The following is a 15,670-nucleotide window of genomic DNA, read 5'->3' on the forward strand; positions in this document are numbered from 1 at the left end:
ATTGTAATCAGCAGATACACCTGGCCAGGACTGCGACTCAGAGACAACTGCATTCCCACCTACAACCACTGGAGGGAACCCAAGAGCAGAATTCACAACAGTGGTCGCACACGCTCACTACCGCTCCATTCACCGTCTATAGGAGGTGGTCGCACACGCTCACTACCGCTCCATTCACCGTCTATAGGAGGTGGTCGCACACGCTCACTACCGCTCCATTCACCGTCTATAGGAGGTGGTCGCACACGCTCACTACCGCTCCATTCACCGTCTATAGGAGGTGGTCGCACACGCTCACTACCGCTCCATTCACCGTCTATAGGAGGTGGTCGCACACGCTCACTACCGCTCCATTCACCGTCTATAGGAGGTGGTCACACACGCTCACTACCGCTCCATTCACCATCTATAGGAGGTGGTCACACACGCTCACTACCGCTCCATTCACTGTCTATAGGAGGTGGTCGCACACGCTCATTACCGCTCCATTCACCGTCTATAGGAGGTGGTCGCACACGCTCACTACCGCTCCATTTACCTTCTATAGGAGGTGGTCACACACTCTCACTACCCTCCATTCACCATGCATAGGAGGTGGTCGCACGCGCTCACTACAGCTCCATTCACTGTCTATAGGAGGTGGTCGCACACGCTCACTACCGCTCCATTCACGGTCTATAGGTGGTGGTCATACACGCTCACTACCGCTCCATTCACTGTCTATAGGAGGTGGTCGCACACGCTCACTACCGCTCCATTCACCGTCTATAGGAGGTGGTCGCACACGCTCACTACCACTCCATTCACCGTCTATAGGAGGTGGTCGCACACGCTCTCTACCGCTCCATTCACCGTCTATAGGAGGTGGTCGCACACGCTCACTACCGCTCCATTCACCGTCTATAGGAGGTGGTCACACACACTCACTACCGCTCCATTCACTGTCTATAGGAGGTGGTCGCACACACCCACTACCGCTCCATTCACCGTCTATAGGAGGTGGTCGCACACACTCACTACCGCTCCATTCACTGTCTATAGGAGGTGGTCGCCCGTGCTCACTACCGCTCTATTCACTGTCCATAGGAGGTGGTCGCACACGCTCACTACCGCTCTATTCACTGTCCATAGGAGGTGGTCGCACACACTCACTACCGCTCCGCTGAATGCAGGTGACCAAATCGCGTCCATGTGGCCAAAAACCGCATGATTTATCATCAAAATGGCACATCTGTGTCACACAATAATCAGCGCGCCATTTTGAAGAATTTGGTACAAAACAATAGTAACAAATGCAACAAGATAAAAAAGAAAAAAGTGCAAATGATGAATCGGGCCATGTGTCTGATTTCTTGGACCCCTTGTGTCAGTGAATCTTAAGACCCTTCCTCCATCCCGCTCCCCATACAGAAGAGATCCGACTACAAGTAGAGATTGTCTGCAGCGGATCTAGGCGGTGCCTCCCCCTGAACACGCGCCCCCGCACCCCCATCTATTCCTTCTTTCTGTTGTTGTCACATGGAAAAGGGGAGAAACCTGAAACGGTCAAAAGTTACCTGCAAGTTTGGGTGGGGAGATGTGCGGTCACTGCGGGCATTGTGGCCCATATACGGACCCCAGTATACGGCTGTCTGAGTCCAGGCATGCGCCGGGAGTTCAGCGAGGATTTTATGGCTTCTGTCAAAATCCCTGAAAAATTGAGATTCTGACGCCCCCAAAGGAGACATTCAGCACAACCAGAGTGGACGCCGTCTGTGTCGTTTTTGGCTATGGCTGCCCCTGAGATGGCACAAGAACGCAGTCACCTCCGCTCGTGACCCTCAGGGGCAGGAATATGACGCCGGCGTCCCAGGGCAGACGGCACCATGAGATTGCGCATCACTCCACCAACACGTGGTGCTAATAGAAGCGGACCACTCCGCCGCGGAGCTTGTAGGGGTCTTGTGTGTAGACAAGTATAGGTTTAATTTGTTTTCATCCTGGGGCACCATTACATTCTTGGGGTACACTAATAATTGTTAAAGGCAGACACTTTAATATTGTTAAAAGGAGCACTCAGGGGGCACTATTACATTATAAGGGGGGACATAGGGGGCAGTATGACATAAGGGGGTACTATGACATTATAAGGGGGCACTAGAACATTATAAGGGGTCAATATGACATTATAAGGGGCACTATGACATTATAAGGGGGTACTATGAAATTATAAGGGGTCACTGACATTATAAGGGCGGACTATGACATAAGGGGTCACTATGACATAAGGGGTCACTATGACATAAGGGGTCACTATGACATAAGGGGGGACTAGGACATTATAGGGGGCACTATGACATAAGGGGGACTATGACATAAGGGGGGACTATGACATTATAAGGGGTCACTATGACATTATAAGGGGTCACTATGACATTATAAGGGGGGTCCTATGACATTATAAGGGGTCACTGACATTATAGGGGGGTACTATGACATTATAAGTGGTCAATATGACATTATAAGGGGGACTATGACATTATACGGGGTCACTGACATAAGGGGAGCAATATGACATTATAAGGGGTCACTGTGATATTATAAGGGGTCACTATGACATTATAAGGGGTCAATATGACATTATAAGGGGGTACTATGACATTATGAGTGGGGAATATGATATTATAAGGGGTCATTCAAGGAATTATAACCTTCAGAGGGTCATACGAGGGGCTTTGCCAATTTCTTTACATATAATTTGGCTCGTGAACAACATAAAGCAAGAAGGTAAGAAATATTGGGGGTCCCATGCCTTGGAGATGACTGAATACGGATTATTCATTAACACTTTAAGGTCCAGGTCCCCAACCCCCCCCCCCCCCAAGTTTTATTTTCTGTGATGCTGATGTGACAACAGCTTTTGAGGTTTGTCTTTTACTTGAGGCCAGATATATTTTGTTTTGGAGACACTTTTTGGGTGGGGACTTAAGGGGGAGCCCACCATAGAAAGTGATTGGCTACAGTAATCATTGCTGCAGGAGGTAGAGAATGGCGGGGGTCCGAGCAGTCTTAGAATGAGAGTGGAGGGGGGATTGGAAAGATAAATGCGGCTTCTTTTCCTTCTTCCCCTCCGGTCACCCTCTTTGCACAGGTCTACGACACCCCCGTTAATCCCACATTGTGACCTTTTCTTAGTTATTCCGACCTAAGCATCTCATCGTTGTGCAATACACCAGATGGACGGTTAGAAAAAAAGAAAATAAAAACGTATTCTGCTAAAAAAAAAAAAAAAAGGCAACGAAAAACGAAGGCTCAAAAGGACAAACTTAATGCGACGTCAGGGGTTGACAAGTGACGACTGACGGTGCCAAGTGCGGGTGCAGCACGTTCTCCATCAGATCGGAGCCAGGACTGGAAAGCGTCAGAAGTGTCGTATGGACGAGATGCCGGAACCTCGGTCCCAGATTGGGATCATGTTCTACGTATCCCCCCCCCCAATACGTTCTCCATCCTCAGGACTCCGAGCCCAGAATATAAACCTGCCTACAGACATGGCGCAGGATCGGGACCTACCGAGGCTCATGTGTAGCCCCCGCCCGTAGTGAAGAGGTTAACCCCTTGGCGCCTGCCTCGTCCACCTGATCCCATGTTCCCCTTCCTCCCCTCTCGGAGTAGACGACTTACTTGCTCCCCGCCATGATGCTGTGACAGCGCGGCTTCGCTCCTCCCTATGTTGCTGTAGGCATCGGGGCGAGACTCAACCTTTGGTCTCCATTTCCCTGCGCGGTCCGACCAGCTGAGCGACTGCTGGGTACGAGCCGTCGTCACGTGTTACATGGGACTGCCACCGACACTTGCTGCTGCAGGGCGACAGGCACAGCTAAATACATAATTATCGCTACGTAAACTGTATACATTAATCACACACTTACTGTTTGCAGAAATCTCGAGGAGCGCGGCTGAGTTCTTGTTTCGCCCGAGCAAACTTGCCAAACTACATTCACAATAGAAGCCGTAAAGTAAAGGAGATTTCCAAGGTCACATCATCGACGTCTTCTTAGGTCGCGTTCACACGGAGGTTTTCAGTTTGCGTGTTTTTCTCCGCACGAATCGCACAGGCTACGGCAAGAAAACAGAAATGAGACGCGATTTGGCGCGAAGCCACGTTTGTTGTCGATGGGGAGAAATCTGCAGTAAAAACTCTGAAACAGCAACTAAACTTTCACAGCAGATTTTTCACATTTGACACTAATAGCCCCGAGACCCCCAGTGATGGCTCAATAGACCCCCGAACAGTGCTCAGCTCTGGGCGCACAGCTACGTTTCTGTCCCCATCTCTGAGCACTGCCCTCTCCCGAGCCGTTAGGGGGTCCATAGAGCAATCAGTGGGGGGTCTCAGGATCCGGAGCCCACCGATCTGCTGGCAATTTAAGTGCCGACCAAATATGAAATCCACGGTAAAAGTTTCGTTACTCTTTTAACGCAATGTGAATGAGATTTTAGAAGTACGATTGAATAAATCGTATTCATTTTGCAGTTAATGAAAAATTATGCACAAAAAAAAAAACCAAGAAAAAGAAATGATGAAAAATGCTAGATGTGAACAAGCCGCCAGAGTCGATCCAAACATTGTAGAATTGGATTGGATTTCTGGGCAAAAAAATCCGGAGAATAAAAAAAAAAAAAAAACCTCACCTACACGCTGCTGAAAATATCGAGACTAAAATCTACAGGCAGAATAAGAGAGAGAAATTCATCCTTTGCTGCAGAGAAAATGCAAAAACGCTGCAGAAAAATCTTTACTAAATATGCAACATGTGAACTTAGCCCTAAAGGGTTTGTGCAGTTTATATCAACTTTACTTACTGATCACCGAGATCTCAGAGATCCACCCAGGAATCTAACGTAGCACAGCTCCTGTAGTCTACACAAGGTGTATCATGTTGGGTGCATGTGCCCTTTATGTATGTAATAATAGAGTACACCTCATAGCTACAAACAGAAAATAGAAACAATATTACAGTAAGGACATTCTCTACAAGAGGATTTCTGAGACAAAACTTACCATTTCTGAAGCGCACATCCACATTGTGTCCAGCAGGTGGCAGGCCTTGCTCATTTTAATGCAGAGCTGTAATGGGGGTCACTTACTTTTCAGTATCACTACTGATGACTGGGTACTGTCATTATCCACTGGATACAGGGGCTCCACATACACTTTCATCCAGAATACTACATGAAGGGGTCCATGAGCGATCTAGTGAGGTTTGCAGACTTGACGTTTATCGATGGCTCTACAGGGCACTTGCATGTGAACAATCCACGTATGGATTCCCCTATGTGTGCACTACTCCAATTGTGATGCTGTGCGAGCAGCAACATTATAAGGAGATAAATATTCCCTGTCATTTCAATAAATTTTATATAAATCAGAAGAACAAGTGAATATAAGAAACATATCTTGTCAGAGAAATCTTTTTTTTCCACTTATGAGTCACTTTTTCTCTCAACAAACAGGCAGGGAGATAGAAAGAGTGAGCTACTGCTTTCTGGTGTTTTCATTCACTCCCATACTGGAATCACAGCTATACTGCTCAGTACTGCAGTATAATTCATGTTGCAGCTGCTTTCTAGTGTTTTCATTCACTTCCAAACTGGATTCACAGCTATACTGCTCAGTACTGCAGTATAATCCATGTTGCTGCTGCTTTCTAGTGTTTTCATTCACTCCCAAACTGGATTCACAGATATACTGCTCAGTACTGCAGTATAATCCATGTTGCTGCTGCTTTCTAGTGTTTTCATTCACTCCCAAACTGGATTCACAGCTATACTGCTCAGTACTGCAGTATAATCCATGTTGCAGCTGCTTTCTAGTGTTTTCATTCACTTCCAAACTGGATTCACAGCTATACTGCTCAGTACTGCAGTATAATCCATGTTGCTGCTGCTTTCTAGTGTTTTCATTCACTACCAAACTGGATTCACAGCTATACTGCTCAGTACTGCAGTATAATCCATGTTGCTGCTGCTTTCTAGTGTTTTCATTCACTCCCAATCTGGATTCACAGATACACTGCTCAGTACTGCAGCATAATCCATGTTGTTGCTGTTTTCTAGTGTTTTCATTCAATCCCATACTGGATTCACAGCTATACTGCTCAGTATTGCTATACAATTTCCTCTATGCTGCCACTTCCAGGAAATATTTAATCTCACCCCAGTGCTTGGAGCTACTTTATAAGGCCTTCCCTGCTGATATTTGATAGTGGCAGCATGAAAGAAAGTACGGTAAGTGTTTCATCTCACTCTTGAGCTAGATTCACAGCTACACTGCCCAGTATTCATTAATAATGATATCCAAATTGATGCTTTCCAGTAAGTACTTTATCTGTCCTCAGTGCTGGATTCATAGCTACACTGCTTGATACTTCTGTATAACATCCTCCATGCCTTTGTGCAGGGGGCACTAGTGCAGACTAAGTGCCAGGGCAGTTAAACATGACTCACTCATCTCCCTTCTCTTCATACAGGTATATATTCCATTCATCTCTTTAAAGCCTGAACCCTCATTTCAATCTTTGCAGGCATGTATTAATGGTATACATTCCATTCATCTTATCGAGTTTGTACCCAGATGCTGTCAGGTTATCTCTCGTGCTCAAAGAGTTCATGATCCATGTTAGTCTGCAAGCTTGTTTCTTTGTTTGCTTTTTTTTGTCTCCTGCCGTCTTAAGCCAGTTGATTGATTGTTAACGAGTTAAATTTGTATTAGATCTAAACACAAATTTATTATACTTCTGGGCAAAGCAAAGTGGAAGCACTTGTGCAGATTTTAACAAAGTACCAGGGAAGTCAGACAGGGCAGGAGACAGGTAAGACATTCAAGCAAACTTCTTCCCAGGTCACCATGAAATGCAAAAAGTATTCATCAAATGTATTTGTGCCACTTATGTTTTGGCTGCTGCAATCACTCACATCTTCCGTCCTTTCACACACTCGGCGCACTCCATCCATATCAGCCCCTCTCTTCTCTCATGCTCTCTTCACAATCAAACTGCACAGATCCATTCACTCCTATCATAGAACACAAGAAACACTCTCACAAATCACTCAACCATGTGCTCACTCTTTGTATTTTCCATCTCCTAGTAGCAGGAGATCACTCTCCTAACCCTGGCCCTTTTTGTAATAAGATTAATTCTTTCCCGGCTACACTCAGAAATCCTTGCAAATCTCATTGATATTTCTTGCATGCATTTGGTCTTTTAATTGTGCCCTCTGGAACTCCTGGTAAGCGTGTCCTCTACATCCTTGACTCTTTCTTTTCAAATTTCCTTAACTTTCTGGCTGTAAACTGAAACGTTGATCCAACAGTCAGACACCACCGCCGCTCTCTCATATGGTGGCCTTCATTATTCTCATATTCCAAGACCTGACAACAGATCAGGTGGACGTGTTGGTCTGCTGCTTTCAACAAAATGGACTTTTCAAGTTATCCCTCAAGTACCATCACTAATCTTCCCTACTTTTGAGGTCCACACTGTCGGACCCTACCAGCACTTTTCCCTGCGAGTGGCAGTTGTGTATCGCCCTCCGGGCTCCTCCCGTCAGTTCCTGTATCACTTTGCCACCTGACTTTCAAATTTTATATCCTGTAACATTCCCCACTATCATCATGTGGGACTTTAACATCCCCACTGGTGAACCTCCACCCTCATTTGACACTCGTCTTTTATCTCTAACCTCCTTTGGAATTTCACAGCTTTCCAATTCTCCTACGCACGCTTCTTCTTTCTTGCAAATGGCTTATGCCACACTGAACCTGGATTCACATCTACACTGCTCAGTATTGCTGTATAATGTCCTCCTACATGCTGCATCTTAACACATGTGCTATGTAGAAACAAAGGAGCAGAAATCCCTGTCTCTGTGTGCTGTGTATGGGAGACATCATAGCAGCCGGTCTCTACTAACTAGCTCAGAGACAGCTGAAAACTAGAGAAAGAGACTGCAGAGGGGAAAACTAGTGAGATTGCAGGACACAATTCTATGGGGTGTAGGACGCAGGCACCGGCTGTCATGTGGAGGCTGCAAACACACATCAGGATAAAACACAATCACCCGGAAAAGTATAAAATAACAACAGTCTTTTCTGACTTCCCAACAGATTTAATCAGTATTTAAAAAAAAATAAAAAACAACTTAACAATAAAACTAATAAAATAAGTCAATACATTAGCTTGGTATTATGTAACAATAGATATGTACTGAGGGTCTGTTTACACCATGCAGTATGACCTGTGGGTAATGAGCAAATACAGCACCCCAGTTACATGCTGGTTTATTAAAGGGGCATTGCTACGGGGTACGTCAAAATGTGCAGTATACAGAGGTTCACACTCAACAGAACGGGGGTCTCCGAACCCAGTAGTCCATAGGGTGAGGGGGCTGCACAGTCTCCTATACAATCTATATCCTCCTTGGTATGGCGGCTGGTAGATGCCCCATTTTCAAAAAAGGGGACCCTGGCTTTCCTGATATGGTGGGACCCTCATAGGTCAGAAATCCGAGGCATATAGATCCTACAGGTATAAATGTGTTCGGCTGGAAAACCAATTTGCCAACAAACCTAAACACCAGGAAGGGAGAAACTAAAAAAAAAAATAAAAAAAAAAATCACAAAATACAAAACATATAAAACGAAAAAAAAAAAAAACAATCCCCCTCACGGTGTATGATTCCCGCCACGGTGTACGAGCCCCACCATTGGATATGATCCCCACCATTAGATATGATCCCCACCATTGGGTATGATCCCCACCAATGGGAATGATCCCCACCATTAAATATGATCCCCACCATTGGGAATGATCCCCTACATTGGGAATGATCCCCTACATTGGGAATGATCCCCACCATTGGGAATGATCCCCACCATTGGGAATGATCCCCACCATTGGGTATGATCCCCACCATTGGGAAGGATCCCCGCCATTGTATGTGATCACCCACAGCACACAGGACGGGAGGTTCAGTATGTGTTGGGTTCTCTCCTAGTTGTCAGAGGAATCCTCCGTCTCTTCGGTGGAACCGTCGCTCTCCAGCTCTGGCCGTCGGCGGGTCGGCAGCGTCTTCTTAGGAGAAGCCACACGAATGATATCCCGGGAGGGAGGAAGAAGATTTGCGGTGGTGGCGGGGTGCGAAATGGAGCAGGCAGATAACTGAGCGACACTGCGGAAGACAAAGCGGGAGACTCATTTCCAGAATTAGTTTGTTTTTTTTTTCGTTTTTTTTTTTTAGCAAACAGCGCCACTCTTCTCCTTGGACGGTGTCAGGTACTGCAGGTCGACGAATTGTAATACCCGATATCGCCTAGAGACAAGTGTGGCGCCAGGAAGGGTCTCGTGCACTCACATTTTGTCCAGCTCCTTGTCCAGGACTTCATCAACCAGCAAATCAGCTTTGTCAGGTAAAGCCCCTGAGGAGACAATCAATACGGTAAAGATGGCGGTAATATTATGTGTCATGGGCATAAAGAATATCCTGCATGGAGGAGAGCGGCCGCCGGACTGTGGACATCACTGAAATGTGCGGGATGGATCGGCAGCTGCAGAGATGGCGGCACATAGGACATGACGGAGGGCGACACTTCTATACGGACCCCTCTGATCAGTGCAGGGCAGAGTTATGTGTTAGTCTCCTAGCGAAGGGCGAGTCCAGACACAGAATACATGGCCAAGCCACAGCCACGTGCAGAGACCAAAGGTGCAAAACTTCCCCAGAGGGGGCAAAAAATCCGCAAAGATTCAGCTGCACCCTGAAGGTGGGCATAAAAGCGTTCGCTGATCCTATTGTCAGCTGGCCAAAAATGTCCAACTAGACATCTACTAGCCGTTTAAAGGATTGAACATGTTCAAAATCAACACGCCCGATCATTCTTTCCCCAGATAACAGCAGCTTGCTGATGGTTTCCATTTTAAGATGATTTGATGCTTTTTTTCTTCAAACTGCAAAGTTTAAAACTGAAAAAAAAATTTTTAAAACAAAAAGAGCTAAAAAGTTACATAGATCTAAAGGAAAGGAGCCGGGTCTTGAACAGTACAGTTTTGTCCTGCAGATGAACGGCTGTGCGATGTCTCGCTCGGGTCCTTGGTGGGGGTTTAGTTTTGCCGAACAGGTGCTATAAGGGTAAAAGCAAGAAAGAGGTGATAAAACGTGAGACCGCTCCATGTGAAGACCCCCAAATAGTTAGAGAGACGGCTCAAGGCTAAAAATACCCTAAAGTAACATGGCGGCTAATGTTACATCCTCGCAGCTCCGTGCCCAAATCGACCAATGAACCATCTGCGTGGAGTTTATGGGGGGCATTCATTAAATTACCGGCCCCAAGAGAAAAACAAAGATGCCCATGTTGGCGCCTGTCTGTTTTGCTCAGGCGTTCGCAGCTTTTTCCGTTATTTCATCACTATTGTCATATTAAGAAAAAGTGGGTGAGACTTAGAGGGGCCGCCGCAGACCCCGGAGTCGCCTGCAGACCGCTCGGAGTGATTTCCTGGTGCTGGTAAAGGCAATGGGATCGACGTATGCAGAGACCTAGACCACAATGGTCGCCTTTTACTCCAGCAAAGTCGTCTTACAGGGCGACACCGCTTGTACGCACCGATCGTTAGCGCCAATGTGCAAAGCTCCTGAATGACGGCAGTGATGAGGAGTCTGGATGGAGCGGGGGTCACGTCTATGGGGCTCAGCGGTCTTCCTCAGTCCCATAGACTTTGATATAGCGCCATGGAGCACGAGTCCGTGCACGGAGGAACGGTGGGACCCCCAGCGATCACATTTATCACCTTATTAATGTCCACAGTGGTAGAACCACTTTTGAGGTGCGCTATGCGGAGTGGCGGTGTATGGAAGCGCTCCCATAGAAATGAATGGAGAGAGCCAGACGTTCGGAGCCACCGCGCCGCTCCTGGCAGTGCACAACACAGCGCTCTTCTATAAGTCCCACCAGAGGGACCCCCATCTTCACGGCATACTCTGAGTACCCCATTAACGTGGATGCCTCCCCGTTTTTGGAGCAGAGGCAGAGTGAAAACTTTCCAAATCCTCCTCAAAACTGCAAAACTCCTCCAAAACGTGAAATCTGCGCTCAGTTTCTACTCCAAAAACTCAGCAAAAAGATTCCGTGCACATCCCCTTATGGCATATTCACACGGGACATCTTGTTTGGTTTTTTTCTCTACGTTTTCTTGTGCGGAAGGAAATGCTGCATTTTACAGTACCAGCAAAGTAAATGAGATTTCTGAAAGGTCGTCCACACGCTGATTTTATCCGCACGCTGATTTTTTTTCCCTTATGCTTTCTGAGCTGCGGGGCATTTTTTGAAGTCAGTATATAAATTATTTTCAGTGTTTTTGCTGCGTTTTTCAACCATTTAAAAAAACAAAAACAAAACATAAAAACAAAGTTACAATGGAAACCAGTTGTCCCCATTCTGCACTAGCTGGTGCTTGTTGTGCCCCATCGTCCCGTTCTCCCTCACTGCAGGGTCACTACTCATGATGTCCTGAGCACCAACCTATCCAGCCCCTGATTCCGGCACGACGCCGCGGTCCCCACTGTACGTGCAGCCACTCACCGATGCTCTGGTTAATTCCGGCATTTTTTGACAGCGCCATCAGGAATCCATAGAAGGTGATCCGGGGAGCAGCGCTCAGGATCTCTGCAACTAATGTCAGCGGAGGACTGGTGCTGGAGAGAAGGAAGGAGACGACTGAGATGCAACACATCCTCATGTAATTCCACAGTACAGTCACAATATTAGACCGAGGGATGATGAGAGTAGTGAATCTGATGAGAGTAGTGATTCTGATGAGAGTAGTGATTCTGATGAGAGTAGTGATTCTGATGAGAGTAGTGATTCTGATGAGAGTAGTGATTCTGATGAGAGTAGTGATTCTGATGAGAGTAGCGATTCTGATGAGAGTAGTGAATCTGATGAGAGTAGTGATTCTGATGAGAGTAGTGATTCTGATGAGAGTAGTGATTCTGATGAGAGTAGTGATTCTGATGAGAGTAGGGATTCTGATGAGAGTAGCGATTCTGATGAGAGTAGTGAATCTGATGAGAGTAGTGATTCTGATGAGAGTAGTGATTCTGATGAGAGTAGCGATTCTGATGAGAGTAGCGATTCTGATGAGAGTAGTGATTCTGATGAGAGTAGTGATTCTGATGAGAGTAGTGATTCTGATGAGAGTAGTGATTCTGATGAGAGTAGCGATTCTGATGAGAGTAGCGATTCTGATGAGAGTAGCGATTCTGATGAGAGTAGCGATTCTGATGAGAGTAGCGATTCTGATGAGAGTAGCGATTCTGATGAGAGTAGCGATTCTGATGAGAGTAGTGATTCTGATAAGAGTAGTGATTCTGATGATAGTGATTCTGATGATAGTGATTCTGATGATAGTGATTCTGATGAGAGTAGCGATTCTGATGAGAGTAGCGATTCTGATGAGAGTAGTGATTCTGATGAGAGTAGTGATTCTGATGAGAGTAGCGATTCTGATGAGAGTAGTGATTCTGATAAGAGTAGTGATTCTGATGATAGTGATTCTGATGAGAGTAGTGATTCTGATGAGAGTAGTGATTCTGATGAGAGTAGTGATTCTGATAAGAGTAGTGATTCTGATAAGAGTAGTGATTCTGATGATAGTGATTCTGATAAGAGTAGCGATTCTGATGAGAGTAGTGATTCTGATGAGAGTAGTGATTCTGATGAGAGTAGCGATTCTGATGAGAGTAGTGATTCTGATGAGAGTAGTGATTCTGATGAGAGTAGTGATTCTGATGAGAGTAGTGATTCTGATGAGAGTAGTGATTCTGATGACAGTAGTGATTCTGATGACAGTAGTGATTCTGATGACAGTAGTGATTCTGATGAGAGTAGCGATTCTGATGAGAGTAGCGATTCTGATGAGAGTAGTGATTCTGATGAGAGTAGTGATTCTGATGAGAGTAGTGATTCTGATGACAGTAGGGATTCTGATGAGAGTAGTGATTCTGATAAGAGTAGTGATTCTGATGATAGTGATTCTGATGAGAGTAGTGATTTTGATGAGAGTAGTGATTCTGATGAGAGTAGTGATTCTGATGAGAGTAGTGATTCTGATGAGAGTAGTGATTCTGATGAGAGTAGTGATTCTGATGAGAGTAGCGATTCTGATGAGAGTAGTGATTCTGATGAGAGTAGCGATTCTGATGAGAGTAGTGATTCTGATGAGAGTAGTGATTCTGATGAGAGTAGCGATTCTGATGAGAGTAGGGATTCTGATGAGAGTAGTGATTCTGATAAGAGTAGTGATTCTGATGATAGTGATTCTGATGAGAGTAGTGATTTTGATGAGAGTAGTGATTCTGATGAGAGTAGTGATTCTGATGAGAGTAGTGATTCTGATGAGAGTAGTGATTCTGATGAGAGTAGCGATTCTGATGAGAGTAGCGATTCTGATGAGAGTAGTGATTCTGATGAGAGTAGCGATTCTGATGAGAGTAGTGATTCTGATGAGAGTAGTGATTCTGATGAGAGTAGTGATTCTGATGAGAGTAGCGATTCTGATGAGAGTAGCGATTCTGATGAGAGTAGCGATTATGATGAGAGTAGGGATTCTGATGAGAGTAGCGATTCTGATGAGAGTAGTGATTCTGATGAGAGTAGTGTTTCTGATGAGAGTAGTGATTCTGATGAGAGTAGTGATTCCCACTTCACAGCACAGCACCAGCCGTATACAGGGAACACCCGGTTTGGAGATGCTCTGACCCCGTCATCCACACATCACACTCAAACAAAAAGGCAGCGCCATAGCATGCAAATATGAAAATTAAATTGCATTACTGCATTAGAAATATGAAACATGAAAAATGAAATATGAAAAATTGAGAAAAGTTTAGCGCATAAATTGGCCAATTCATGTGTACCTGGAAGCCACGATAAGGCGTTTCCCGTTTCCAGGGCCTAAACGATACCATTCCTCTCTGAGAATAAAGTCTTCACCTGAGTGGGAACCTAATGTGCTTCTCGTTTAGGCCCTGGAAACGAGAAATGCCTTATCGTGGCTTCCAGGTACACATGAATTGGCCAATTTATGCGCTAAACTTTCTCAATTTTTCATATTTCATTTTTCATATTTCTAATGCAGTAATGCAATTTAATTTCCATGTTTGCATGCTATGGCGCTACAGTGTGCTGCCTTTTTGTTTGAGAGTATGTGAGTTGGTCACTCTAGGTTCAGCACCTGTTCACACTTAGTCTCTGTTTGGATGTGACGGTCAGTTTTTTGAAGTTTGTATCCACACATCACAATCTGGCCCTCGCCAATCGCTCAGATATTTCCCAAAGTCCAGTGCAGTATATCCCATCCCCCGCTGGGCGCCATCGTCCTGCGATAATCAGATAACGTTCTGTTATATCGCCCGCTGTCTTTTCCGTTGTTGGGTGCAGATAATGGGATTTTGCGTGCTGCCATATCCAGCACTCCGGCATGGCGTCACTTCTGCACCGATACACTGAAACGCCCAGCGACATAACGCAGCCCCGATTATAAGAAAGCCACCGACGGTAATATTACATAAGGCTGCGCTGCTGCGAAACGCGATGCCAAATACATGAAGCAAAATGGACTGGAAACCAGACTGAGCTTTTCACACAATTTCACATGAGGAATCCACCCCAACATTAAAGACTTAGATGTCAGCCAGTGGAGCAGAATTTGGAAAAATCGGAGGACTTCAACCGAAATCTGTCATGGAACAACAACTTGACTTTATATGGAATTCTGTTCTGCTACACGCAGTCACTACAAGCGCCAGCAGCCCACAAGGATCGCGCCTCGCTCCGGAGGACCAGCGTGAACACGACAGGGAAGGTCGACTGACCTCCATGAGTATCATGTAATGTTTCCTTTCTCCATGTGGTGGCGCTGCAGGAGACCTGAACACCTATGATCAGTGGATCGGGTGCCAATCGTGCTGATCAACGTTTGTGCGTTTTATTTTTTTGCTTGTTTGTATAAATAGAGCTGGAGGAAGTTTTAAGTAGTTGGAAAACTCCCTTTAAGGCCATTTTATGGACATGGCTGAATTCCACGTCACCAACCCTCACACGTTTCATTAGATGGACTGGGTAATGTTTCACTGCACAAACAGGAGAATGTGAAGACGTTCCTCACTGTGCTTGTATGTACTGCTGAAAGGAGAGACCAGGAAAAAAAAAATGTAAAAAAAAAAAAAAGAAAAAGAATATGGAGATCAGAGATATTCATAGGCCTACCTAAATAAACTGTGTTTTCGAGGCATGCTTAAAGCTTGGTAGACTGGGCTCGGGTAGTGCATCTCAGAAAACTGGTGCAGCACAAGAAAAAAATCTTGAAGGGTGGTAGACAGAGATGAGGAGGAGATGTAGGGCTGTGCAGCACTGTGGAGAGGACGGGTAGGTGGTAGACAGATGAGGAGGAGATGTAGGGCGGTGAAGAGCTGTGGAGAGGACAGGTAGGTGGTAGACAGAGATGAGGAGGAGATGTAGGGCTGTGCAGCACTGTGGAGAGGACAGGTAGGTGGTAGACAGATGAGGAGGAGATGTAGGGCTGTGCAGCACTGTGGAGAGGACAGGTAGGTGGTAGACAGGTGAGAAGGAGAT

At 45.7% G+C, this 15,670-nt stretch overlaps 3 protein-coding genes across 6 annotated transcripts in view; 1 reads left to right on the forward strand and 2 right to left on the reverse strand.

Moving 5' to 3' along the window:
* LOC138649457 (para-nitrobenzyl esterase-like) overlaps positions 1-3,813 on the reverse strand; it is a 37,123-nt gene extending 33,310 nt beyond the window's left edge. The window contains exon 1 of one of the 2 annotated variants that reach the window (XM_069739917.1): positions 3,664-3,813. In XM_069739917.1, coding sequence (XP_069596018.1) covers positions 3,664-3,677 — 14 coding nt within the window. In that variant the 5' untranslated portion in view covers positions 3,678-3,813. The remainder of the gene's footprint in view (positions 1-3,663) is intronic. The other variant, XM_069739916.1, reaches the window with a different exon arrangement.
* A 4,321-nt stretch (positions 3,814-8,134) lies between these two features.
* Positions 8,135-15,670, reverse strand: part of CSTPP1 (centriolar satellite-associated tubulin polyglutamylase complex regulator 1) — a 168,959-nt gene continuing 161,423 nt past the window's right edge. The window contains exons 7-9 of one of the 3 annotated variants that reach the window (XM_069738592.1): positions 11,618-11,730; positions 9,397-9,460; positions 8,135-9,213 (exon numbers count right to left, since the gene is read on the reverse strand). In XM_069738592.1, the coding sequence (XP_069594693.1) occupies positions 9,036-9,213; positions 9,397-9,460; positions 11,618-11,730 (355 nt within the window). In that variant the 3' untranslated portion in view covers positions 8,135-9,035. Of the gene's footprint in view, positions 9,214-9,392; positions 9,461-11,617; positions 11,731-15,670 lie in introns of those variants that run through there. The other 2 variants (XM_069738594.1, XM_069738593.1) reach the window with 2 other exon arrangements.
* On the forward strand, positions 11,812-13,853 carry LOC138649473 (dentin sialophosphoprotein-like). Its single transcript, XM_069739949.1, has 2 exons — positions 11,812-11,874; positions 12,090-13,853. The coding sequence occupies exons 1-2, from the start codon at positions 11,812-11,814 to the stop codon at positions 13,851-13,853; spliced, it is 1,827 nt and encodes a 608-aa protein (XP_069596050.1).

The sequence above is a fragment of the Ranitomeya imitator genome, chromosome 9, assembly GCF_032444005.1.
Source record: "Ranitomeya imitator isolate aRanImi1 chromosome 9, aRanImi1.pri, whole genome shotgun sequence".
NCBI lineage: Eukaryota > Metazoa > Chordata > Amphibia > Anura > Dendrobatidae > Ranitomeya > Ranitomeya imitator.